Source organism: Babjeviella inositovora, assembly GCF_001661335.1.
Source record: "Babjeviella inositovora NRRL Y-12698 unplaced genomic scaffold BABINscaffold_1, whole genome shotgun sequence".
Lineage (NCBI taxonomy): Eukaryota > Fungi > Ascomycota > Pichiomycetes > Serinales > Babjeviella > Babjeviella inositovora.
Window position 1 is genome coordinate 1,815,450 of NW_017566838.1, and position 25,531 is coordinate 1,840,980.

At 51.2% G+C, this 25,531-nt stretch overlaps 9 protein-coding genes across 9 annotated transcripts; 5 read left to right on the forward strand and 4 right to left on the reverse strand.

The window, feature by feature from the left end:
• Window positions 1-118: 118 nt before the first annotated feature.
• Window positions 119-5,209, reverse strand: BABINDRAFT_31126 (uncharacterized protein; the record flags this gene model as incomplete). The annotated part of the gene is made up of 2 exons (XM_019131520.1): window positions 119-4,426; window positions 4,520-5,209. The coding sequence occupies 2 exons, from the start codon at window positions 5,207-5,209 to the stop codon at window positions 119-121; spliced, it is 4,998 nt and encodes a 1,665-aa protein (XP_018988285.1).
• Window positions 5,210-5,671: 462 nt separating this feature from the next.
• Window positions 5,672-8,116, reverse strand: BABINDRAFT_159435 (uncharacterized protein). Its single transcript, XM_019127657.1, has one exon. The coding sequence runs from the start codon at window positions 7,931-7,933 to the stop codon at window positions 5,918-5,920; it is 2,016 nt and encodes a 671-aa protein (XP_018988286.1). The 5' UTR covers window positions 7,934-8,116; the 3' UTR covers window positions 5,672-5,917.
• A 430-nt stretch (window positions 8,117-8,546) lies between these two features.
• Window positions 8,547-9,659, forward strand: BABINDRAFT_159436 (S-adenosylmethionine-dependent methyltransferase). The gene has a single exon (XM_019127658.1). The coding sequence runs from the start codon at window positions 8,612-8,614 to the stop codon at window positions 9,212-9,214; it is 603 nt and encodes a 200-aa protein (XP_018988287.1). The 5' UTR covers window positions 8,547-8,611; the 3' UTR covers window positions 9,215-9,659.
• A 331-nt stretch (window positions 9,660-9,990) lies between these two features.
• On the forward strand, window positions 9,991-10,988 carry BABINDRAFT_159437 (RNA-binding ATPase activator). Its single transcript, XM_019127659.1, has one exon. The coding sequence runs from the start codon at window positions 10,008-10,010 to the stop codon at window positions 10,956-10,958; it is 951 nt and encodes a 316-aa protein (XP_018988288.1). The 5' UTR covers window positions 9,991-10,007; the 3' UTR covers window positions 10,959-10,988.
• Window positions 10,989-11,109: 121 nt separating this feature from the next.
• Window positions 11,110-12,658, reverse strand: BABINDRAFT_159438 (GPI-anchor transamidase subunit). Its single transcript, XM_019127660.1, has one exon. The coding sequence runs from the start codon at window positions 12,573-12,575 to the stop codon at window positions 11,316-11,318; it is 1,260 nt and encodes a 419-aa protein (XP_018988289.1). The 5' UTR covers window positions 12,576-12,658; the 3' UTR covers window positions 11,110-11,315.
• Window positions 12,659-14,564: 1,906 nt separating this feature from the next.
• STT4 (1-phosphatidylinositol 4-kinase) lies at window positions 14,565-19,319 on the forward strand (the record flags this gene model as incomplete). Its single annotated transcript, XM_019131333.2, has 2 exons — window positions 14,565-16,051; window positions 16,139-19,319. Coding segments are annotated over 2 exons (4,668 nt in total), but the record flags the coding sequence as incomplete, so codon positions are not given.
• A 631-nt stretch (window positions 19,320-19,950) lies between these two features.
• Window positions 19,951-22,114, forward strand: BABINDRAFT_159442 (Rab GTPase-activating protein). The gene has a single exon (XM_019127661.1). The coding sequence runs from the start codon at window positions 20,059-20,061 to the stop codon at window positions 21,997-21,999; it is 1,941 nt and encodes a 646-aa protein (XP_018988291.1). The 5' UTR covers window positions 19,951-20,058; the 3' UTR covers window positions 22,000-22,114.
• A 560-nt stretch (window positions 22,115-22,674) lies between these two features.
• Window positions 22,675-24,696, reverse strand: ACE2 (DNA-binding transcription factor). The gene has a single exon (XM_019127662.1). The coding sequence runs from the start codon at window positions 24,464-24,466 to the stop codon at window positions 22,787-22,789; it is 1,680 nt and encodes a 559-aa protein (XP_018988292.1). The 5' UTR covers window positions 24,467-24,696; the 3' UTR covers window positions 22,675-22,786.
• A 490-nt stretch (window positions 24,697-25,186) lies between these two features.
• BABINDRAFT_159444 (uncharacterized protein) lies at window positions 25,187-25,520 on the forward strand. The gene has a single exon (XM_019127663.1). The coding sequence runs from the start codon at window positions 25,287-25,289 to the stop codon at window positions 25,461-25,463; it is 177 nt and encodes a 58-aa protein (XP_018988293.1). The 5' UTR covers window positions 25,187-25,286; the 3' UTR covers window positions 25,464-25,520.
• The last annotated feature ends 11 nt before the right edge of the window (window positions 25,521-25,531 follow it).

A 25,531-nucleotide genomic window follows, 5' to 3' on the forward strand; every position in this document is an offset into this window, starting at 1 on the left:
TCGTGTAAGCTTATTTTTTTTCTTGCTTGAGTGGTTTTTACAACGCAAAGTGTTCGGTGATATCTATCTATCCAATATTTCTTTGAATTTCCTCTATAATACACTAACCATGATCCCTTTAGAAAAACAAATCGCTAAACACGTCTTCTTCGCACGACTTCACATCCAACTCTCCACCACGGTAGACAAGCTCGTAGAACGCAATGCTCAATCCCTCGAAGAAGTGCTTCAAGTTTCTGAGCCTCCGTACCCGCTGGACACCGACCAATAACGGTCGCTTAGCGTCGAGATCTGTGGAATTGACATTCACTGTAACATCTAGGATCGGTTCGAGCTCTTCTGTTTTGTCGTTCATATCCATTTTACTGAGGCGGTCGATCAATGATAAAGTGGTGGCATTATCGCCGTAGATCGCATCGGCGTTGTCGGTGATGAAAAGCCACTGGTACAACTGAAACTCCTCGGGTGCCACCATGATGAGCATATCTAAGAGCTTGCAAGCTCCAAGAACTACGTCGATGCTGTCATCGTTTCCGTCCATCACCTCGATGAACAGCGACTGCAACGCCCCAATGATTGATGGCCAGTACTGCACAAGATGCGAATGAGTGAATCTCAACAATACCGCTCGGAGGCAGACAAAGGCATCCCTCTTCAACTGCTTGGTTGGCGAGTGGAAGATCTCCGCAAGACGCACCATGAGGTCATCCAATGTGGACATGTAGAAGTCCCTGGGGGCAATCATGATAAGATAGACAATCCTTCTCAAGTGAAGCACGCGCGCGGTGATCTCAACTTCGTTCCAGTTGAAGAGCGTGGAGCTGGGGTTGTATGGTTGCACCCGGAAGAGCAAGTCGGCTAGACGGTCATCCTTCTCGGGCTCGGCCCACGTCACGAGCAACTCCCTGTACTCAGGATTGTTGGTACCAAAGAAGCTAGCATCCATGAAGAGTTCGGACACCACCAGCCTCCAAATCTTGGTCTGATTTAACGATCCGAGCTCAATCAAGAGACGAAGAAGCTGGGATGAAACAGCAAACTTGCCTTTGAAAGCCGGCTGCACCAACCCACTCACCACCGAATTGACGAAAGCGGTAATCCTATCAGAATCTGTCAAAAGATCGGGAATATACGGAAGAATGGAAATCATGCAGTTGACCATATTGTCGTTGGAGGTCGAAGCGAGCTCAGGCGAGAGTTCTCTTGTTTCGCTGAGCAGAGGCTTGTCTTTTTCAGCAAGACCCAAATGAATAGACCGTGAGCCTAGATTGACCGCCAGAAGTGCAATCTTGGTAAAAACATCCGCCATCTCGCGTTTCTGCTTTCTATCACTAGACTTGTGCAACTTGTGGCCCACAATAGCAACAAGTTTCAACAAATCGGGGTATATCGGTTTATAACTGGCCAGCACCGACGCTTCTTTCAAGAAAACCAAGGCCACTGGCCAGAGCTCTTCCACCACATCGTTGTCAAGAAACTCTACGTAACCCACCAAAAGATGGGCAACCTTTGTCTCGGGTACATCGGGGTTTAGCAACGAGGAGGACGGGGCATCGCTGAAATGGGACCCTAACGTTTGCAAAATCGACTCGAAGGTCACGAGCGGCTTCCCTCCATCTAGTCCGTTAAGAATCTTGAAGATCAATGATTCGTACTCTATAGAGCTGGATTTATACGACACCAAAGACTCCAATGTTTCCAACGGTTCGAGTGCATTCAAGGTTTCCATGAGCTTTTTGCAGCGGAACTTCAACCGAGTGGCAACAAATGCCGTGGAGTCTTGCGGGCTGATGCCATACTTTCCAGAGAGAACCTCGTTGTTGCTGAACCCCTTCGTGCGCTCCTCTGACCACAACCAGATACCAAAGCAAACCTTGATGGCGTTCTGGAAGCTGAGCAATAAGCTAAGACGATCATTATCGTCACTTTTTGACGCAAGGTTATCAGACTGGAATACTCCCTGTAAGACGCTGCCAAAGAAGCCAGTATCGCCAGGATTTAACCCAGCCTCGTCTGGCCTTCCCAACCTCTGGTGGGTGACTAGCAAGAGAGACTCTAAGCCATTGATAAGAAGGGAAATCGACCGTTCAGCCTCGCCGAGATTACCCTCCATACTCACACCGTAGAGCACGCCCTCGATGCAACTGAATATGTCCGTGATCTTGCGACAGAAGCAGTCGCACAATCTGAAAACCGCCAGGAAAAGCGATTCTGAGAAGAAAGGCAAACAAGCGGAGAGGAGCTTGACCCAGTGGTGGACTACGATGGAAGCTTCGGCCTTGGAAATGCCCAGCACCAAAAACCCCACCAACCGGGAGCTAGTCCCGAACAAGTGCAACCGTTTGTGTTTCGCCATCACGAGCACTTTCTCCGCTAACGCGAGGTATTGCACCTCAATCGTCTGCTTCTGGGAATCACCGGCGTCAAAGAATGTCTCGGCCGACTGCAAGGTAGACGCGATGATTTTCTCAAAATCGCCCTCGGAACCATCAACCAATAGCTCTATGATGTCCAAGGCATCCCTCACGCACATCCCGTAGATATCATCGTTGATGGCCTCTTCAGGGGGGCTGAGAGCCAAAAATCTCAAACATACGCTGAGGAGCAACGACTTGTAAGTGGAGACGTCCCAGTCGTTCTTTTGGATGAACTCCAACGAAAGATTGTCTGTGATAGTAACTAACTCGTTATTCAACGCAGTGGTGACGAGCGGGGTGACGCGCAAAACATTCACCACGGTGCTCAAGTGGTAATGGGTAGCTTCTAGATCGTCGATCGTCTCGCCCGTAAGGAACGAGAGATGGAACAATGGTTGAGTAATGACGTTGAAAAATCGGTTAGCCGTACCGCCATTGACCACGGTCAGGATCCACTCGCAACACAAATCGCGCTGCGAGGTCCCCTGCGCGGCCAAATCGTCCAAGACGAGCCAGATTGGTCTCTTGAGGAGGGACACTGTATCGCCTAGCAGCGCCGTGTGAGTCCACAAAGTGTTGATAGCGAGCATCCGTCTCCGGGGATCGGCCTTCAAAAGCAAAGCGCAGAGTCCAGCCTCGATATACTGCGAATCCACGCTCATTTCCATGGTCCAGATGCTGCGCACCGCCTCGACTTGGTATTTCCCCTTGTGTTCGAGCATCACGTCCCAGAGCTTGTCGAGGGTGCACTTCACCAAGCGCGATTTCTCCGTCGCAGTGCACGCCTTTACGACTGGCCCAAAAAGCTTGGACACCGCAAGTGCAAGCGGTACAGAGGTGGTCTCCGGTAAGCTGCTGATTGTGTCATAAAGCGCGTAGCATCGCCAGGGGGTGGCGCCTACCGGGATCTTCGACACAAGGTCGCAGAGCAACGCTGAGAACCGGAAGACTTGAGGGGAGGGTTTCTGGAGATAGGTATCTACAAGGGCTGCACACCGGTCCAACAACGAGGCTGTAAGGTCAGCATGCGTGTAGGGGAACGCACGGGTTTGGCTTGCGTAGTACTGGTGCAATTTCAGCAAAACAGAAACGCTGGAAGATTCGGAGATCTCAGCGGAAGTCTCGTTGGCGCTCAGGGGAATCTCTGTGAGTGTTTTCATACCAACGTCAATGGGCAAGAACGCGCGTTCCGGGATAAGTGTAATCATTTCCTGACAAATCTCCAAACACTGAGCGATTTCACGCTCGTCGCACAGGCTTTCACATTTGACAAGGAGACGGAGAAAGAGCAAGGGCATGTGCTGCACCATCATTTCCTCGTCATCAACGTTGAAGTGCTGGAGGGCAAAACTTACCAACGTCAAGTCTGTGTCGACGAGCTTGTGGAGGTCTGACCAGATGTCAAATGCCTCGATGGCGTCAAACAACGCACCAGCGGAGGTGAGAACGTCCAGAGACGCCTCTTGGCAGCTTTTGAGCGCCGGAAGAAAAACCCGAGGGATGATCAAATGGCCGATCTCCCACTTGTCCATGATGGCGAGACAAATCCTGAAGGCCTCAGTCTTCTGGGAATCCGCAGTACCCCGGGTCTTTGAGCCGTGGATAAGGTTGAGCAAGCCGGTGGATAAGCTGTCAAGGCCATAGCGCTGGAAGTAGTGGGTTTTCCAGTCAAGCGTAGATCCCTCCAGTCCCTCTGGGGGGTTCTCGTTCGTCTTGGACTCTTCTGGCTCATCCGGACCTAAAAGCCACTTCCACAACCGTCTGTTCAACGACATGTCCTTCCGCGCGACAGTAGAGCATGCGCTCATGACCAACTTTTCGCGGTCACTAGGACTGCACAACACCTGAAGCACGTCCGAACGGAGCTCAATCCGGGTGACGAGCAAGTCGAAAAAGCCCCGCTGCACAAACAAGTTGTCGTCAGCGAGTGCCTCACAAAACGCACGAATGAGGAGCCCAACATCGGGCGAAACGCAGGATCTGGCTTCATGGGGCAAAAAACTGAGCCTCTGTGAAGCTTCAGATTCGGTGGAGGGCTTCATATCGGTATTCAATGGCGTGTCTTCCAATGCCTTACCATCTGATGTCTCTTGGGATTGAACCTCTTGGAAATTGAAGTCTGGGAGCTTCCTGGTGCACCATGCTAGGGCCCCCTGGCGCTTATCGGCAGAGGTAACAATGCACAAGAAGAGACACTGCCAAAAGTGATTATCGTTGTCTATCCGCACCTTCAAATCCTCAAGCACCTTTAGTACTGCATCAAAGCTCTCCGCTCCTTCATCATCTAGCCCTGGTAAGAGCGACAAAATCAATGGCTTGGCGAGCGCGCGGAGGTTGCGAGCGTCTAACCGAAGGAGTTGGTGCTCGTACAACTGGAGCAACTGTGGCTTGATGGCAATCGCCGCATGCGACATCAACGGTAATAATCCGGGGAGCCACATGTGAATATCCTCATTGAGCTTATCCTTGCCCAAAATGTTAAACGCAAGTGCGTAGGTCTCGAGAGTTTTACCGTGGACGCCGCTAGGTAACGTCGGCGAGAGGCACCGCCCCAACGCACGCGCAACCTCAAACGATTGCGGGATCCAATTGTGAGTGAAGCCACTAAGCGCCTTCTGGAGCTTGTGGAGAAATGAGATGTAGTCCGCCCATTCCAGAACCGTTTCGAAGAAGGCAAGCGCCTTTTCGATCTGTTGGGAGTAGCGCCTCTCCGCGGGGGTGAGTAGGGATGAGTCTTTACGCTTGAAGGGGGAGGCCACCCTTCGCATGAGGGTGTTTGAGTTCTGTGACATGGGGATACGTGGGGATTTCGAGAGTGGCAGGGGGAAATATGGTGGGTGCTGTTTTGTGGAGACAAGATACGCCGGCAATAACAGCGTGTCAGTACCGGCGCAGCGCATAAAGCCGCGACGCGATCTAACGCAGCTTAGGAATTCTCTTGGAGAATAAGAAAATAACCAAAATATATCGTTACTCTGATTGTAGATAGTAACCTCATCTGTATCTCTTACGATGATTGTAGGACGGTATTGAGTGTAACCTTTACGCTTATTCACCGTATCAATGGTCCATAATAACTTCTGTCCATAACTTTGCCTTTGAGCCCAACCCCGTACAGATGGGGTGAAGCTAGGTGTCTCGAAGTAGGGTCTGGTAATGGTAAAACCTGCTAAAGTGAATTGAGCTACAAAAGAAGAGGGATTAGATCTATAGAGGTAATGAGTACCTTTCAATAATTTCATGAAGCTTATAGACTGGAGTTGTACGAGATGCACTATGTAACCATTGAAGATATCTTTCTTAATACTCGAAGAAATAGAACCAAATATATGCTATATTTATCCAACCGGCCACCTTTTAATTCACTTCACCTTACTCATACAAGGTTAAATTTCTCCCTCCACCGTCCCTTTTATAACCTGGATACGCTTCTTCCACATTTGCCAACTTCTATTGTTTCAATATACTCAATTAACCACCTCGGAATCACTTCCTCAGGCTTACTCCTTCTGGGTGGCAGCCCACTTTTTCGCATTAGTCAAGAAAGCACCCCACTTGGGCTTCTTTGTTGGCTGCTCCTGGATCGCTTCGTCGTCGGGAAAAACGTAGTCCAAGTATTCGTTGTAGTTCCCATCCGTGTCCGCGACCTTGCGCTTCACGACCGCTGGGAGCCTGTTTTCAGCCGCACTCTTGGTCATGGCATCTCCATAGACCTCTTCAAACTCAACAAGAGCCTTGAGCACATAGAAACGGCTCTCATTGCTGGCTTTTGAAGCGGAAATCGCGCGCTCGTACACTGCACGCGCCTTCGCAACGTAGCTGTCGCGCAATTCAGCGTCCTGCTCTGCAACGCTGCGCAAGACCTCGACGTAGCGCAACCAGCCGTTCAACGTCGGTGAATCCTTAACTATCGCTTCAAACGCTGCCTCCGCCTGCTCGTACTGCCCCTCCTCAAGCAAGAACCCGGCGTATCTGTCCATGAGTGCATCCCTGTCTGTCACCGCAACGTACTCAAACGCCGTTTCGAACAATGCAGCGACACGCGCGCCTTCATCTAGCTCCATCTCGAACTCGAGCCATGCTAGCCACGCTTCGAGCAGCGCTGGGGCAGCGCTGAGCCAGCTCTCATAGATCTTGCGCACACGGTCGAATTCTCGCATCTGGATCTCTAACGCGATGTAGCGCTTGAAGACAGATGGCTTTAGGCCGCGTGTACGGCCGATAGCCTGGCCCAAGACCTTGCGCGCGGCCGCCACGTTCAAACAGCGGATTTCGAACTTTGCGTACGCCAACCAGACCTTTGTGAAGGAGAACTTGGTGTGGGGAATCAAACCCAAAAGCTCTTGGAAAAGCAGCCTCGTCTTTTCCTTATCGTCGAGGGTCAACTCGACAAACATAAGGTAGCGGAGCCATACGGCAATGTACTTTCTCCAGGCTTCCTTGGTTTCACTCTGGGGCGACGCCGCGACGGCTTTGGCAAACGCTCTCTGAGTCTCCTCGGGGCCCTGTGTCTCCGTCGCGTCGAGATAGATCCACCACAAGTCGTAGTCCTCGGGGCTGGCGGCCAACTCCGCTGCATATTGGAGCATTCGCTTCTGCAATGTAACGGCTTCAACTGATTCTACCGACCCAAACCGCTTTTCATACTCAGCCAAGGCCTGTAACAACTGGGTTCTATCGTCCTCAGAAACGGAAAACTTGGCGAGCGACACCGTGAGGACCTTGCTGGCGGCCGTAAAGTCGTCACTGGCCACTTCGTACGCAGCCCAATGGGTGATTAGCGGCGGCAAACTGGCCTCCTTCTTCGGAATTGCCGCCACCGTCTCGATAGCGAGTGCGTAAACCTCCCGTGCGAGAGCCTTGGTTCCGTGCAGCTTCTCAAAGTTGGTCCAGCGGAACCAGACGTCCAAGTCTAGCGGCATGGCCACCGCACACGCCTGGAACCCGAGTCTGGCTTTCTCGTATTCATTATACCGGATCTCAAATTCGATATAGCGCATCCATGCATCTTTTGGGGGGTCCCACTCGAGCCACTTACGAAACACCTGCCGCGTGCCAAAAACGTTGCCGAGTGCCTCCTCCGTGCTGACGTACAAGTACCAAGGCTTAGCCTCGCGCGGCAACAACGTCACCACGCGGTCGAGCAAGTTGCGCGCATGGTTCACGTTGCCGTGCTGCAATTCGGCCTTGATGTACTTGGTCCATGTGGGGATGTGGTGCGGCATTACCACAAGGCAGCGCTCGAAGATGGAGCGCGCACGTGCGAAGTCACGGTTCTGGAGTTCGAAGTTGGCGTATTGGTGCCACTGACTAGTTTTAAGACGATTGCGTGTAAGCGCCTGTTCGAACGAACGACGCTGTTTGTACTGATGCTGCTGGAGCTCCTCGAGGTCCGCATACTCCGTGTTCTGCGTTGTTGCGCGGAGTGTAGCGTCACGCTGCGAGAGCGCCTCGTGGATGATTTGCTCCGATGTGATTTGTAACGCCGCGGGGGCAGTCCCTGAGCCTTCTGCCATTGTGATAAACGAAAGTGTAGATGGTAAGTGCCGGAGAGCTAGTATTGGTCAAGAGCCTTACAATCCTGCTCTGAGCTGTGGGATAATGGACGGGAAAAGGCAAGAGGTAATCGGTAAGAATAGCTATAAGATCCAATTTGGGGCTTCAATCGTTGGAAGTTGTGGCTATGCGGAGCGATGTGAAAAGAGGCGATTGAAGTGTCAAGTGTTTGATGGCGTTTGGCTTTGGAGTCTTATTTTTTTAGCCATCAGATGCAGGACAACATAGTGTGTGTATACCGCAAGTCAGGTGATTGTCAATCAAGATAGCCCCAGTCATGCTTCATCGTCCATCATACCCTCAAAGAGATATGTCTAACGTTATATATATGCTGCATGGTTCCAACTACATGTATTTGACTAACCTCTGTAAATTTATCTGGTGACCTCGTCATTGCAACAGTGCACTCTTACTTATCGTATCTCCGTCCACCCTTAGAACTGCAGGATATCCTGCACGATAATGAAAAATTATGCCGCACACTTCACTTACCCCATTTTAGCACCAACAGTCGTATACAGCCTTCAACCACTTTACATCTTCTTCAGATGCTCCCGACGCCTATTATTCCCCCACCCTACGATTCCTATACACAAGTTTATGAGCCAGCGGAGGACTCGTTTCTCCTTCTTGACGTGATGGAGGAGCAGAGCCCGTTCCTCGTGGCACACAAGTTCGCCTTCAAGGTCCCGACGGTGTTGGAAATTGGAACTGGGTCTGGGATTATCACAACATTTATTGCTGTCAACGACATTCTCGGTCAAAAGGCCGTATTTTTCACCACAGACCTCAACCCCTTTGCATGCCAATGCGTAAAGGAAACAGTGGCGCACAACCAGAGCCAGAGCGTTACGCTCGATCCGATCCAAACAAATTTGGCCAGCTCGCTTAGGGACCACCAGGTTGATATCTTGGTGTTCAACCCACCGTATGTGCCGGCTGAGGAGGTGCCTGCAGTTCCGTGCCAGACCCAGGCTTCTAACGAAAGCACCGAGGACGACTGGTTGGATCTCGCATTATTAGGCGGACACCAAGGGATGGTGGTGACCAATGTTTTGTTAGACCAACTCCACAACGTGCTATCTGCCAATGGAATCGCATATATCTTGTTTTGTGCGTCGAATGTGCCAGAGGAGGTAGTGGTCCGGCCGGACTTGACCGCACGGTTCGACATCAGCTTAATGGAGAAGCGGAAGTGCGGGTGGGAGGTGTTGAGTGTTTACAGATTTGTGAAGAAGTAGAAAAAAAAAAAAGAAAACAGCTTGGTTAGAGATGATATACCTCTGTGGTATAATTTCTGGCTTAGTGAGACAGAACTACCGGATTGGTTCAGCAGGGAACCAATTGTTCGAATCTGATCTGTGCTTTGTTTGAGTAAGACAAAACAGGCTTGGTGGGGTTACTAGATCGAAACCATTTCCATTTGGCTTATTAAAGAGACTTTCAGACACACATTTAACAATTTAATTACTCGTTGTACAAGCAAAAAGTGGCAAAGTCAGGTTATAAATTAATTGCTATTTTTCATCCGCGGTTTTAACTTGGCGTGACAGAAAATGATGAATTTGTCCCTGTTACTGAATCTATCAATATTAGACATGTACGTCCAATTAGGTACTTGCTGATTTGTGCCCTGGAATTTCTTGGTCTGGCTCAAGTCTCCTTAGTGGTATTTTTAATAAATATATTATGGTCACTCCTCTTTCTGATAATTTCTTATATATCACTTCTACGTTGTCTGAAGGATCTATTGCTATCAAAGCATATTCTCCTACCCTCTCCCGGATTTTAAGCTACGCTTTGTTTCACGTACTGCCGTCAACCTCTCATCGACGATAATATATAATAGACAATATTGGTTGTAAATTGGTCGTTGATAACGTTACATGGCATTACTTTGACAACTAATAATCTTCTGGTGAAGCTCCGGCCGCACCCCCTGCGGCTTGAAAAATATTGGTCTCCTACATGTAGGGCAAATTTTTTCAGCCTTACACCACCCACACTTTACACCCCCCCCACACTTAACCAAATATGTCCGACGTTGAAGAAAGAAAGCCTAGTGAATTGAAAAAGGTCAGTGTAGCCGCCACTCTCGGTTTTGGTGCCGACGATTCCGACAGTTACAGTGATGAGGAGCTTGAAATCCCGGCCGCCAGCGATTCCGACAACGAAGACGTGCCGGCCCTGAAAAGGGGTCATTTCGACGCATTTAATGCGGAAGAGGATGACCTCAGCGAAAACGAAGCGCTAGAGGATGCACCAAAGGAAGCAAAGGACAGGAAGTCGAAGAAGATCAAAAGCTTGACCCCCGAAAAGGTGGCCAAGCTCGAGAAGAAGCTCGCCAAGACGGGCGTGGTTTACATCTCAAAGGTGCCACCATACATGAAACCTTCCAAGATGAGACAGATCCTCGGGAGATTTGGTGAGATTGACCGTTTGTTCTTGAAACCAGAGAACCTGAAATCATACGCGCGCCGTGTAAAGTACGGGGGGAATAAGAAAAAGTCATTCACCGAGGGGTGGGCCGAGTTCACCAAGAAGAGACACGCCAAGTTGGCGGTCCACACATTAAACGGAAACCCCACCGGTGAGAAAAAGGGGTCGTTTTACCACGATGACGTGTTGAACATAAAGTACTTGTCGGGCTTCAAATGGGCTGACTTGACGGAGCAAATCGCGCGTGAGAACGAAATCAGAGACGCCAAGTTGCAGGCAGAGTTGGCCCAGCAGCAGAAGTTGAACAAGACTTTTGTGGCCAATGTGGAAAAGTCCAAGATGATCGACAACATCCAGAAGAAGAAGAAGGCTAGAGCCGATGCAGACCCTGTCTTGAAGGGCACCGCTGGTAATCAGGGTGTGGACACCACCATCAGAAGAACTTTCCGTCAGAGCAAGGTTGCCAGCTCCAGAGCCGATGCCGAGCAGAAGTTCAAGACTGAAAACAGTTCCAAGTTGAACGGGGTGATTAACAGATTTATCTAGGTTGGGGATGTGTATATTAATGTATTTTTGGTAAAATGGGTGTAGGGATATTCCATTGACGGGAAACAGAGGGGTGGATGAATGGGATAACATGTTTCGCTTGAAGGGGTCATAGACGTTTGAATTCGGACGGAGGATGCCTACACATATACATGGTTTAAAGTATATATTTATAAGCCATAGAATGCCGGGCGGATATATTAAAATCTATAGGGAATGGCACGGGCAGCCTTATCATGGTGACGGATATTGAATCATGTCGCAAGGTCGGTATAGATGACGCCGCTCTATCAGAATTGCCATGTCTCGAAAACAGTCAAGTATCTCGCTATCGATATATAGTCTCGCTATGCTCGATTATATTTGCGCAAGCTTCCCGGTAACCCCATGCTCCACCTGGTACCCCACACAACACCCTGCGTAGGTTAAATCACCAATGATCAACCCCAAAGCGACCCCCAACACAAGGTTAATCGCATAGAAAAAGTTCGAGTTCCCACTGCCCAAGAACCACAAGTAATAGTTCACTGGAGAAAGAATAATCGCAAACAAGAGCACGACACCGGAGATGACCGCGTAGCGCAAGTGCTGGTGGAAGGGGGTGAGGATTGACAAGAGTGAAAGCACCATAACAAGATCCCCCCACGACGGATACGACTTGGTAAAAGTCAAGAGCGTGTGAACCAACGTGAGAGTCAACAAGCCCAAAGCACGGTGCGCGTGGAAGCGGAGGGTAACGGGGGTCACAAACGCGGCCAAAAACAAGTTGAACACGCCGTGATAGAACGGGGTAAAGAACTCAAACATTTCTGTGAAAAAGTACCACCACAAACCAACGTTTGGAGTCAAGTGCGCGAGCGTCGCGATGGTGCCGTAAGTGCGCGCAAGGAAAGACCAAGAGAAGCCGTTTGCGGCGTATGAGAGGCCAAGAAGGTCTCCAAAGACAATCGCAAAGAGGAAGAAGAAGCTAGTAATAGTTCTGCCGCCCTTACGCTTGGTAACTGGGAGCGTTGAATAGTACACCGAGGCAAACGGCACCACAAGCGCAAGCGAATAGAGGTCCGTGTAGCCCGTAGCCGCGAGGCAGAAGAGGCAGTGCACCAAATTGCCACTGAGCACATGGAAAAATCCCGCTGCCAACGCAAGGTTTGTGAAGAGCACCGTCGAACGACTCAACATCGAAAGGAGTGTTAACGGGTTGAAGAGATAAATCGCCGCAACCAAGTAGTCATCGAGACGGGGTGCTCGGAGTACACGCGTAGTGGTCTGTGTGTGATACGTGCGATTTATGCATACCAAGTACCAGCCCACGGCCAAATCCGCTGCAATATAGCAGAGATTTACAAGAAACTGGCCGCCAAGAGAGTACACAAGCGAGAACGCCGCCACCACAAGCGGCTGGTGGTGTACCACGCTATTGTCGTAGATATCTGCACCAAGGTGCGCGAGGAAATGTGCCTCAAGCAACGCCTTGTACGACGTGATGGGCGTGACAAGCTCGGGGATTGTGAGCGCCTTGGCGATGGTGTCTGAAGAGACGAACAATGCACGCGCGGCGAATGCCGTGAGGAATGTGAGCGAGAGCGGAGTCGCCTGTACCGGGAGCGTTTCAAACATTGAGAAATTGGAGGGATTCCTGGTCTAAAGTAATAGATCTGGGTTGTTATGCATTGATGTGTGGTGTGCTGACACATTACAAAAATAGCCACCGCGGCCTTTCGCGCGAAACTTAGTCGTGTGTGCCGGCGTTGCCTTTCGCGTATATATAGCATTGCGAGATTTAGGCGTTGTGTCAGATTCGATAAAAAAAAACTCCGTATAATATTCTGTCATCTTCCTTTTTTGATAGATATCTCCAAATTAAACTTAAATTGGCTATTATAGGATATCTGGATTCGATCACGTTTGTTATATATGTTTGGCTTACTAAATCCCACGGTGTATGAATTGCATGGCATCTTGTATATGGATCCTATTGTGATTCCATCATACTAATAAAGTATACCATCCACCACTGGCGAGATTTAATCTCTAAATGGCAAAAGATTTCGTATAAATCATCTTGGTATTGTCTTTGATTGTTTTCCAAAGTTAAAGACGTCCAGAATCTTTAGATAGAGCAGCCCTGGTAATGTGCTCCATGCCAGGATCTCTGTGGCTATGAATCATATAATTTATAACCATATGATTCACGTTGTTTCACCAAGAATTATATAACCAAAATTCGCTATATCTTCACCATAATTTTATCTCCATACAATAGTCAGTGGTCAAGGGTCTTCACACGTTCGCTGCCGGACAGCGAACGCCAGGCAGAACAACGCTGGCCATAACGTTTCTATACTTCAAACCTACCACTACGACAGCCATTTCATACACCACGTCCACACCTACTATGGATTACTTTGGGTGCGTATATCCCGTCATTGAAGCATCTGATTAGATGGAGAATTTGTCGAACGGAAGCAAAATTAGAATGTCTTCACGCACCACAGATCAATAGCCGTTACTACAACCATGGATTTGCCTTGAACCACACAGTATTTGATCCAGATCCACAAAACGTGCATTTTCAGTCTCCTATTACATGAACCCTTCTTTTTTGCTTAGTACCCTTTCACGGTGACTGAGAATATGCACTCGGTTGGCTCATATGCTTTCTCATTCCAAATGAACCATCTTGGAATCAAGGTCGTTGTCAACGCGTTTTGATTCACTACGGCTGCTTTATCTTTCCCATTTTTTCGTTCCCTAATTGCCTTTTATTACCAATAGTACCCTACTCTCCCCGCAAACGTCCTTATCCCTCATTCATGTGCTCCCCGTGTTTTGCCTACATTACTAACCTTTAGCCGCACAGGAAGCCTCCGCGCTCAGGCGCTCGAAAAGTTGGTGCAACTCTCGGTTAGATCCGACCCCGTTGCGACCGACTTTGCACGCATTGTGTCCTACGTCCCCGACGTGCCTCGCGCTGCCACCACCACTGACGAGCTTGAAAACTTGCTTGCGCTTGCGCGCGGTGCCGCATTTGTGCAGACCGAAACCCAGGCCGAGACCTTACTCGGACGGCTTGCCCCATACCTTCTCCAAGCGACATCCCAGAAGTTTGCCGCGATCTCGGAGACGCTTACGTTCGAGCTTGTCACGGGCCTCGTGCATCTCGGAACAACGTTCCCGGCCTTTACCAACCGTGTGGTGTCCCTCTTGGACCGATACGTGGCGGAGTTCCCGGACCAGCCCGAAGCGGCCGCGTACTACTCGCTCACGGGCTTTCTTCTGGCCGCATACGCGCATGCAGGCTTGTTTGCCGCTGATTTCCGTGTGGTTCAAAGTCTCATCGTGTTACTCAGCGCACTGTTCTTGGACCAGGTCGAGGAGTACTTAGGCCAGGTCGGTAACAGCGACTACTACTCTTTGATTTTAGAGACCTCACCGCGCTTCTCCGCATGCCTGTTCCTCGAGAAGTTGACTCTCCTCGCAGTCGCCGTCCTTGGTGCCATGGGTCTCGACCCAGAGACAGTCCAGAACGAGGCCCTTGAGCCGACCGACGATCTCACGGATGAAGATCTCACCCCGGCCGTGAAACACCTCACACTATCGGAAAACCTCCCTGCGCTTTTGAGGCTCGCCTCTGCTACCGTCCGCGCCGTGGAAGATGGTACTACCTACATCGTATGCTCCACGGCCGCGCGCCTCGCGGCTGCATTCCGCGCAAAGGCCGCAGCGTTGCAAGTTCTCTCTGTCGGTGTGCACCTCGATATGGATGTTGCTGCGCGCGACATACTCGCGGTGTGTTTGCAAAACACCGCGACACTCGCCTCGCCCGAGCTCGGACCGGCTGTGTTTGCATTTGGCGCAATGCTCGCGCTTAAGGCGCCGGTTGTAGGCCCACTTCTTGCGTCGGCGCTAGCGTCGCTCGTCGTGTCGCCCGCCTCGCGCGCAACCGTCGCACACTGTGCGCGCACCATGTCGCTCGCCTTCCGAACCTTGCCTGAGGACGTGGTGGTGTCGGTGGTGTATGCGGTAAACAACCTTTGTACTCCCGACGCGCGTGATGCGCGTGGATTCTCGAGCGAAGGCTCTGTCCGATCGCTCGCCACCTCTGCGTTTTCGTCCGCGCGTGGCGCCTCCAAAGACACCACGGATACCGGTACTGTGCAGGAAAAGGCGGTGACCGCGCTCGCTACGATCGCCCGCCACTTTGCGGACGAGCTGATTAGCACTCTTGTTGTAACCATCCTCTCGCAAAAGCTCAAAACGGCCACGGGCACGGACCCGGTCATTGTCGCTGGGTTGGCGCAGTGCGCGCCGTACATCCCCGAGCGCGAACTCCAGGTCATTCTCAAGACGTACAACGGGCTCCTCCTCGCGTCGGCCAAACGCGGCGACGAGACGATGGCGCGGACGGTGGTTGCCGCGCGTGTCGATATTGCACGCAACATAGCGCCCACGAACCCGCTTTTCTGGCCGTACCTCCGCGAGATACTCACCAGCATTGTTGCGCGTGGTGATGTGCAGGAGTTGGAACACCACCGCTCGCACGTGGAGATCTCCGAGGTGGGACGCCAGATCGCGTACTACCTCGCTCCGCTCGCGGCGCTTCTCCCAGACGTGGGTGCCCCACCGCTCGAGGTGACGGACCTCAAGACCATCAACTTGTTCAAGAACGCGTGGTTCAACATGGTTGTCCACGGTTACACCGAGACGTCCGTTGCGCCCGCGACGCGCACACATCTCGAGCGCATCGCGTACAACTCGCCACCTTTGGCGTCCGAGGCCTCGTGGGAAGGTAACGAGACCTCTCTCGAACTCAACACCGTGCTCCGCCGCGGCTCGTCCAACCACAATGTTAAGGACCAGAAGCAGCGTCTGGGCTTGTTTGAATCAAAGTTAAGCTTTCACACGATTTCCTATCCGAACCTAGTGTTCTTGTCCGCCTCTCTGCTCCTCGAGTCGCTTAGGGTCCGGTCCGGTAGTTGTTCGCAGACACTCGTGTACTTTTCCGACCCGTCGGTCGAAAACAGCGATCTTGGAAAGTACATCAAGGATCTCGCGTTAAGCGTGGTGCGTAAGTATGTGAATTTGGTGAATGGGTGCGAGCGTACGACCGATACCCAGGCCAACGGTGTTGCACAGGGCTCTTCCCTGTTGAGAGTACCCGACGAGAGCATTGCCCAGAGCTCTAGCTCGCGCTTCACCGGCGAACGCGTGGCAGAACAGCTCACCGCAATGCTCGTCTTGTGTCTCCACCGCCTCCCCGCGGTGCAAGATGCGGCGCTCCAATGCTGCTCGTACCTCATTAAGTGCATCCCCTCGGCATTGTGCCACTCCCAGAGTTTATCCACGCTCCTCGACATCCTTACCGTCGGGTTTGAGGCCGTTGTAGACTCTGATACCAGCCAGTACGACCCGCGCACCGAGTTCACCTCTAAGACTGCGGGCCTCCGGTTCCAGGTGCCAAACTCCGTCGCGTGGCGCCGCGACACACTCGCGGTGCTCCAGAAACACGCACGTGAATGGGTTCTCCTTGCGATGGGCTGCGCAAACCATGACATGAAGAATCTCCTTCAGAACTACGTCGCGACCGGGCGCGCCCGCGCCCTGGAGCTCGGCACCTCTTTCGCAATGCAGATGGCCGCAACCGTGTTGCCGTGCGATCGCGAGCTTTACCACATCCGTCATATGCAGTTTGACACGGCCAGTGGGTTCCTCGCGCAAGTGCGGTGGAAGAGTGGGTTTAACAACGCATTGATGGAGAACGTGGCAGGTACGGATGCGAACGGGGTTGTTGCGCTCGATACCTCGCGCGGTGAACCATTTAATGCCCGTGCGTTCAAAGACAAGGCGCGCGCGTGTGTTTCTGCTCTCCACGCGCTCGTCGCGCGTGGCGAGCCGATCGCCGAAACTCAAGTTCTTGCAGCCTTGGAGAGCTGTGCCGCGGTGCTCTCGCTTCTCCGCCATGACAATGCGGAGTTCATCCGCTACGTTGTTGACCTTCCCTTTGCGATTTTTACTGCCAATGTTTTCAAGGTCGCAACCAACGTCTGGCTCAGTATCATGACGGACCTTCCCGCCGTTGCGGTGTTGCTCCTCGGCGACGTGATCACTCGCTGGGAACAGACCGTGTACGAGCGCAAGGGCCTTTACTCGACCGCGCATGACATGCCCGACCCCGCGTACACGTCCATGGAGTACGCGCCCTCCAGCAAGGAGGTTATCCAGCACCACCTCCGCGTGACGGCCGAGCTGCTCGAACCCCACACGTACGTGATCCGCATGTTGGCGTCGCACTTCCAGGCGACCAAGTACCTCAGTGGGCATTTGCTTGCGCTCTTTGAGCAGTTCTGCATGACGGCGATGCGTGCGGCGGACTCCGCGAGTTACCATCCGCTTGCGCGCCTTCCGCGCTTCGAGCTCGCTGCGCTCTGTATCGATGTTTTGAAGTACCATGTGCGCCTCGGACTCCCACATCCGAGCGAGTTCATGGCCGCGATCCTCGCGGGCGGGCTCTCGTGGTTCAAGACCCCGCCCGTTTGGCCGGCCGGGGGCAACACGCTCCAGATGCGTGCGGATCATGGAGTGCTCCGCAACGTTGCCACTGCGCTCAGTAACTTTACGCTCCATGCGCGCAGTGCTGAGACGCAGCGCCAATTGCTTTTGCTCTTCCTTGACGACGAAATTTCGAACCTTGCGACGTGGATGGACCCATTAAGCCTCACGGAGACGCGTGGCACGTACGCCGCGCCCGTGAGCGAGGCGGCCGTCACTGACGCGTTCCGCGTGGACCCTGTATTAGCGCTCCGTCTTGTTGCGCGAGCAAAGAAACACCAGAGCGTGCTTCGCGGCTTGGTCACGCGAGACCCTGCGCACTGTATGGTGTACGCGGACGCGCTCGCGTACGCGCTCAATGGCGTGATGCCGTATCAGGTGCTCTTCTGGCGCCGTATCGCACCGATCGACGCGATCAACCTCTTCCTCCCGCCGCGCGGCGATGATCCGTTCGTGCTCCAATACACCACGCGCGTGCTTGAAAGCTACGACGTCAACCTCACCTTCTTTTACGTGCCGCAGATCGTACAGACGTTGCGCCACGACGCACGCGGCTACGTAGAGCGCTTTATTCTCGAGACTGCCAGTGTCTCAGGTCTTTTCGCGCACCAGATCATCTGGAACATGTTGGCCAACAGCTACAAAGACGAGGAGTCGACAGTTCCGGATGCAATCAAGCCCACGCTTGACCGCGTGCAGCAGAAGATGACGGCTGCGTTCACTCCCGAAGCGTTGGACTTTTACCGCCGCGAGTTTGGCTTTTTCAACGAGGTGACCGAGATTTCCGGGAAACTCAAGCCGTACATCAAGAAACTGAAGGCTGAGAAAAAAGTAAAGATTGACGAGGAGATGGCCAAGATTGCGGTCGCACGCGATGCATACCTTCCGAGTAATCCTGACGGTGTGGTGGTTGACATCAACCGCACGTCAGGGAAGCCGTTGCAGTCGCACGCGAAGGCGCCGTTCATGGCGACATTCAAGATCAGGAAGGAGGCTGTGGATGTAGAGACCGGCGCGACGCTCCAGATTGAAAAGTGGCAGAGTGCCATTTTCAAGGTGGGTGACGATTGTCGTCAGGATGTGCTTGCGTTGCAGTTAATCTCGGTGTTCCGCACGATCTGGGCGACCGCGGGCTTGGACCTCTACGTGTTTCCGTACCGCGTGACAGCTACCGCCCCGGGCTGCGGTGTTATTGACGTCTTACCAAACTCCGTGTCGCGCGACATGTTGGGGCGTGAGGCGGTGAACGGGTTGTACGAGTACTTTGTGACAAAGTTTGGCCCTGAATGCACTGACACATTCCAGCGTGCGCGCACAAACCTCGTGCGCTCCTTGGCCGCGTACTCCATCATCTCGTATCTCCTCCAGTTCAAGGACAGACACAACGGGAATATCATGTACGATGACCAGGGCTATATCATGCACATTGACTTTGGTTTCTGCTTCGATATCGTGCCAGGCGGGGTCAAGTTCGAGGCTGTTCCGTTTAAACTCACGCGCGAGATGGTGCTGGTGATGGGCGGAAACGGAACCCAGGCATACCGCTGGTTTGAGGAGATGTGTGTCAAAGGATATCTTGCTTGTCGGCCGCACATGGAGCTGATTATCAAGTGCGTGGAGCCGATGTTGGAAAGCGGCTTGCCCTGCTTCAAGCCTGCGACGATGGAGAAGTTGAGGGGGCGGTTTGTGCCGGAAAAGTCTGAGAAGGATGCCGCAAGTCATATGCGTGCGTTGGTGCGGAAGAGTTATGAGAGTAATTTCACCAAGGGGTATGATGAGTTCCAGAGGATCACTAACGGTATTCCCTACTAGATGTTGCCAGACGAGGCGGAGTGGATCACAAGAGAAGCTACAAAGTGAAATGGTGGTCTACGGTTATTTTCATTGTTATGCTTGCCGGCTTACGTCCATGGCTATTTTGTTCTTTATTCTTGCCTAGAAGTTTTCCACATGAGATATTCAAGTGTGATTGCAGCTTTTTCAGGGTTACTCTATATCCGCCAGGATGGGTGAGAATAGTTCCATATCGGATGTTTGATGTAAGAGCCAAAACTCGTCATCCAGACTACATCGGCTATATCTTAGATCAACGGTACAATAAATTTATATACTTATACGCAATTTTCGAACCTCATATTCCCATATGCGACTATTCTCCCCGCTTTCCCGGATACTCCAAACTTCTCCTTCAATATCTAACCTTTCTGCCGCGGTAATACCAAAACGATAGCCGAAGATTTTAAGTCAAAAACTATTCAAAACACCGAAAACAGAAAAACATAGCACCGGTAGTTTAGTCATTGTAGTCATTCTGAGCCTTGGCACGTGCGCGCTAGGACCACGCGTGTGCATGCACCAGATGGTGCCTCGCGTATACTTGTGGCATTTTTCTTAACACGCCTACAGATCAAACACAAACAATTGCTTTCTCTCTATCAGTATTCACAAGCCCAGAGAGATAAAGCTTTCCGTTCTTTGCTTACCTCATCGCATTTAGCTCTTTGCTTTATTTGCATTTAGCTCCATTTCTTGCATATCGCTCCTTCCGACTATGGCGGATAAGAAAAGGACTCCCTCGGGGGACAAGAAGCTAAACCACGCCACGTCAATGCCCAATTTGCACAAGAAGCTGGTGCGGCCAGTATCTGCCAACCGCAATCCTGACACCAGCAGGAAGGAAAAGGAGCTACCGAGCTTGCCGAAGCTCCGCGTTGACGGTCGTCACCTCAGCGCCGTTCCGCGTCCTCAGACGTTCCGCCCCACGGGCTCGGGCCAATCCACACCACTCAAAACAAGTCCCGTGCGCCATCAGCCTAAACTTTCCATTTCTGAGTCAGTCGACAGCTACAACCTCAGCGTGATCGACATGTACCATGACGCCGCTTCGATTGTCTCTCCGACGACGGACGTGTTTCAGTCGCTGATGAAACTTGGTATCCACGGGTACGAGGATGATTTCACGGATAACTATTCGAGTAGCTCGGTTTCGGTGGCTGATTCGCCACGACCACGTGTCCACGCTGACGATTTCCACTTCACCGACCACTCCCCGAGCCGGCCCCACTTTACCGACCAGTCGCTGACCAACTTGCCGTACCTTTTCCCCTCCCCAACCAACTTGCTGTTTCACCAATCTCAGAGTAACCACATCCTTCATAGCTCTCCAGGCAGGTTACTCGGCTCACATAGCACGTTATCTCTTCTCTCTTCGCGCGATTCCGCAAACATCATTCGCAACTCGATCGAGCTCTCGAAAACCTCCCTCTCGGCATCGCGCGACCGCTACGGATTCAAGAAAAAGTCGCAGTTCGTGTCAGAAGCCGCATATAACGCGTGGTGGAGCGACTACTCCAAGTATCTCGTCCGGCGCAAGCGCAAGTGGGAGCTCCTTATGAAGCAAAGCGGGCTCACATATGAGCACGACGCGCCCGTACGCTTCCCTGCACGGTCTGAGAAGGTGAAGCGGTATATCCGCAAGGGAATCCCAGCGGAGTGGCGAGGGCACGCATGGTTCCACTACGCCCGCGGGCACGAGAAGCTCGCACAGAACGCAGGCGTGTACGATGCGATTGTTGCATCCACGATCGATCTCCACAATAAAGACACCGAGATCATCGAGCGAGATTTAAACCGTACGTTCCCCGACAACCTCCACTTTCGGTCGGACGAGACGCAGCAGCAGAGAGAGACCGAGACGCCGCTTGTACAGGCGTTGCGGCGCGTGCTTGTAGCGTTTTCGCAGCACCTGCCAACAATTGGCTACTGTCAGAGCTTGAATTTTCTCGCGGGAATGCTCTTGGTGTTCATGGATGAGGAGCGTGCGTTCTGGATGCTTGTGATAATCACGCAAAAGTACCTTCCGGGGGTCCATGACCTCAACTTGGAGGGGGTGAATGTGGACCAGGGGGTCTTAATGTTGTGTATCAAGGAGTACTTACCGGAAATGTGGGCGCGGATTGGTTTGGGCTTGGATGGCGAGAAGCTCACCGATGGCAATCTCTTGGTTCGATTGCCGCCAGTGACGTTGTGCACCGCCAGCTGGTTTATGAGCGGGTTTATCGGAGTGCTCCCTTTCGAAACAGTGCTCCGCGTGTGGGACTGCATCTTTTTTGAGGAGTCCAAGACGCTTTTCCGCATCAGTGTTGCACTCTTTGACATGGTGAGCCCGGAGGTGACGCAGATCCGCGACCAAATGGAGATTTTCCAGGCGATTCAGAACTTTCCCAAGAAGATTATCAACCCGAACGAGTTGTTTGACCATTGTTTCAAGAAACGGAACGGGATCGGGCATTACTTGTCGCAGGAAGAGGTGAACAAGTGTCGGGATTTTGTATCGAAGCAGAGGCGGAGTCATGCGGAGAATGCGAAGATGTATGTGTTGGATGGCGAGGGTGAGCGGTTGTATGATTTTGAGCATCGCAAGGGGTTGAACAGTGTCGCGTGGAATAAGAATCTCACGTTGAAGATGAAGAGGTTGAGGAAGAGTGATTAGCAAGAAAAAAACAGGACTGCGAAGCGGTGCTGCAAAGATCCTTGTTTATAAATTTATTCCAAAGTAATATCATGGTTTTTTCTGCTGGATTTTTAGTTGAGAATCTGGTTCTGCGAAACTTCTGTAGAGTCTGGCAGGTATTTCGGCAGTTATCCAAATTGTCTATGAGTTGGTTTTATTAGCGAAGGCTTGTTAATTTCTATTATATATGGATCAATAGTGTGCAATGCTGAGTATGATAAACCTTTCTAATATCTAGTATTTATTGTTACCCTGTAAGTTCCAAAACTACGTTTGTGGTTTGAACAAGACCGTCTCGGTCCATTAAACTCGTTAACTCTGGTGATGGATGCAATATAACTGGGTAAGGCCATCCTGCTTTTCTTCGTATTCATCAAACCGTAAGCTTTTTTATATTGTGGGACTAAATATTTTCAGGAAAATTTGTTTTCTCATAGGTGTTGGGTCGTCAATTATTCTCGGCCTTTGATACTCGCATACGTTTAATTTCATAAATTATCCATGAACTTTTACTCACTGATTTACACCAATTAAAACCCCTTTTCAACTGCAACCAAAAAGTAGACAATTCACGTTGACATCCCAATCTGACACACTCAGTCCTACAATACCTTTGAAAATGCAAAACAATTTTAAAACAAGTACTAAACATTAGGGCTAAAAATATAATAGAGGGGATAATACAGACGAGTAAGCTCCCATCATCGAAACCAAAACCAAACCTTGAAAAATATGTAGAAGTGAAGGATGCCAAAACCATGCTGGCCTACCCGGACCAGTTAACGATATCACTACCAAGGATATCGGAATCTATCTGAGATTCTTGACTCGGGTCGATCTTCTTCGGTCTTCCGCGCTTCTTTTTTGGCTTGATGATTCCGCTGGGGTCGGGAATACCCCCCACACAGACGTTCCTCTGCTTGTGCCTCCGCAAGGCATCGTTCCGGGTAAACTTTTTCCCGCACTCGCAGCCTAAGCTCCCTTCTTGGTGAATGCGGTAGTGTCTGATCAAGTCGTGCTGTCTCACAAAGTCCTTGGTACACTTGTCGCACTTGTAGGGTCTATCAGACAAGTGCGTTTGCACGTGTGATCGGATGTTGTAGCGCCTTGGTCCGGTCTTGCCGCACCCGTGGAAGGTACAAATGTAGAGCTTGTCTTCGTTAGGGCCCTCAATATAGGTGTCTATGAGGCCGAATTCTAATGTCGACACAGGCTCGCTTTTGCGCTTCGGCGAAGGAGTAGGTCTGGAGATGCGGTCTAGCGTGTTTGGAGTGTCATCGTTAACCACCACCTCATCCCAGGTAATGGGCGTCTTCTTCACGGGTGTGGCAGGCACCGGAAGAGGGAGCTGCAGACTCGGATACGGCTCCCCGTACCCCGCGATTGGGGACGACGGAAAGGGCTCTTGAGGAAGCCGGTAGGGACTACTGGATAAAGAAGATATCTCTGAGTTTCCAGAGTGGCTGAGGGCAGGAATTGGATGGAAGGGGATCGGCTCCTGGTCGAAGTTCCTCGTCGGTGATGAGTAGATATCCTGGAGCGACCTCTGGTCCGAGAAGTTTGGGTTCAAAAAGTCTGGCTCGGAAGTGATGTATGGGTTCTGGTGGAAGCGCTGGGGGCTCCTTGGCTGGTTGTATGGGTCAAAGGTATAGTGCTGGTGGGGTTTGGTAGGGGTGGCATGTGGATCGTAGCTGCCTTGGTGGTTCAGCGGTGAAAAGTCTGCCACGGGGTTACGGAACGGAGTTGGAAATTGCGGTAAATTGTTTTGTCTCATGGAATAGTCGCCCACAAAGCCTCTGGTTTGATAGCGGGGCTGAGGATTCACAAATGGACTCGAAGAGGGCTCAAAGTTAATGTCATTTGTGGCATTATACGTGAGGGTTTCATCGCCCACATCTCTCTGCTCAGGCGACTTCTGGTACTGTGCAAGCCGGTTCAAGTACTCGACGGAGTATTGGTGCATACTTGGTGGTGGCGGGCTGGCAGGGAACTTGTAACCGCTAGGCTTTTCGGTCTTGATGATGTAGTCGCTGGCTGCCTGGGGCTTGGCAAGGAGCTGCTGGTCGATCTTGTGGGGCTTAGTTGGCGTATGTGGTGGGGATGCCGCTGGGGTCTCATTTTTGTTCAAAAAAAAGTCATTGGGCATGAGCATCTCACGGGGCATATCCAACTTTGACGCCTTGAACGCATTGGGGTAGAGCAGGTTGATCGAGAACTCGCGGTTATGGTTGTGGAACCCAAAGATGGCCGTCCCACTGATCTTCCGGCTATGTTTCTTGTCATGTGTCGGTTCTGCGTATCCAGCTGAAGGAATGTCCAAATCGTCGAGCGAGTTCAAGGTTTGCGTTAATATCTGGTCTATCTCGTTGTAGCCATCGGACGCAAGGTATGGATCTAAGTCATCGTCCCGCATTGGGCCGGTGTACCAGAACGGATTGCTCGTCATATTGGTGAATAATGAGAGGGGGGATCGAGATTCAAGGATAGGTGCTCTACTTTTTGTCGTCCTTCTGCTACCTTCGTTGCTTCTTCAATTGCTTCTAGCTCTGTTCAAACGGTAGATGTGGTTTCCTAAAGACTTTCTTCGATGGGCAATTGACTTTTTAGGAACAAATTGTTGAAGAAGTTTTATAAGTGGAATTGAAGCAATGAACTGATCTATCTTTAAGATATGCTGGGCTTTACAGGAGGCCAGGTGCTTTTTCTTTTTTGGAATACCAGTGCGTTTCTGACGCGCAAAATATATGCACATCATGTTCGGTGATTGAAATCTCCGCTTTAGGAAAAACGTAAACTAGTGGCGTCATCACCCCCAACAGCCGCACCTTGACTATGTGCACGCGCCACAGAAGTCGACCTAACACGCAGGATTTTCTGTGTCGCCATCGCTACTGGGGCTGGTGCATGTTTGTCTTATTCTCGATTGAGCCACAGGTCTGTTAGGACCAGTACTCAATGGGGAAGGATTAACAATAAGATGTAACCCCCCTCGAGTGAAATTCACGTATCAGAATTTTATCAGGAATTTTCAATCAGCAGGGTCGCAGCCTCATTAAGGATCTGAAATGAAATCTATACATAGGTTATATACGAAACCTGTGGTCCACCAATATAGAGATGTACGATGGTCTACAAACCTTTTGTTGGTATTGCTGTAGGATGAAACGCCTATACGACCCATGTCTCGGGTCTGTAAACGAAAATCTCATCGTAAACCCTCCACGGGACGGATACAGATATAATTTCTTTACAGAAATAGGTGGCACATGGCGAAGCTTTTGCGACTTCTCGGTTACAGAACTAGGGTGGGATTATTGCCCAAAACGTCGCTAGCAATATCTACAACTAGTGAAATGTTGAATCGGAAATTCTCTTATTTCATATTGGGCGGACAGTTGTCAAGGGAGGCATCACATTACGAATTTCTGGGTGGGCAATGGTGAGAATATACAGACAGACAAGATTTAGATTTGATGGACTTATGAGGTTTCGATGACAGCACAGGGGTATG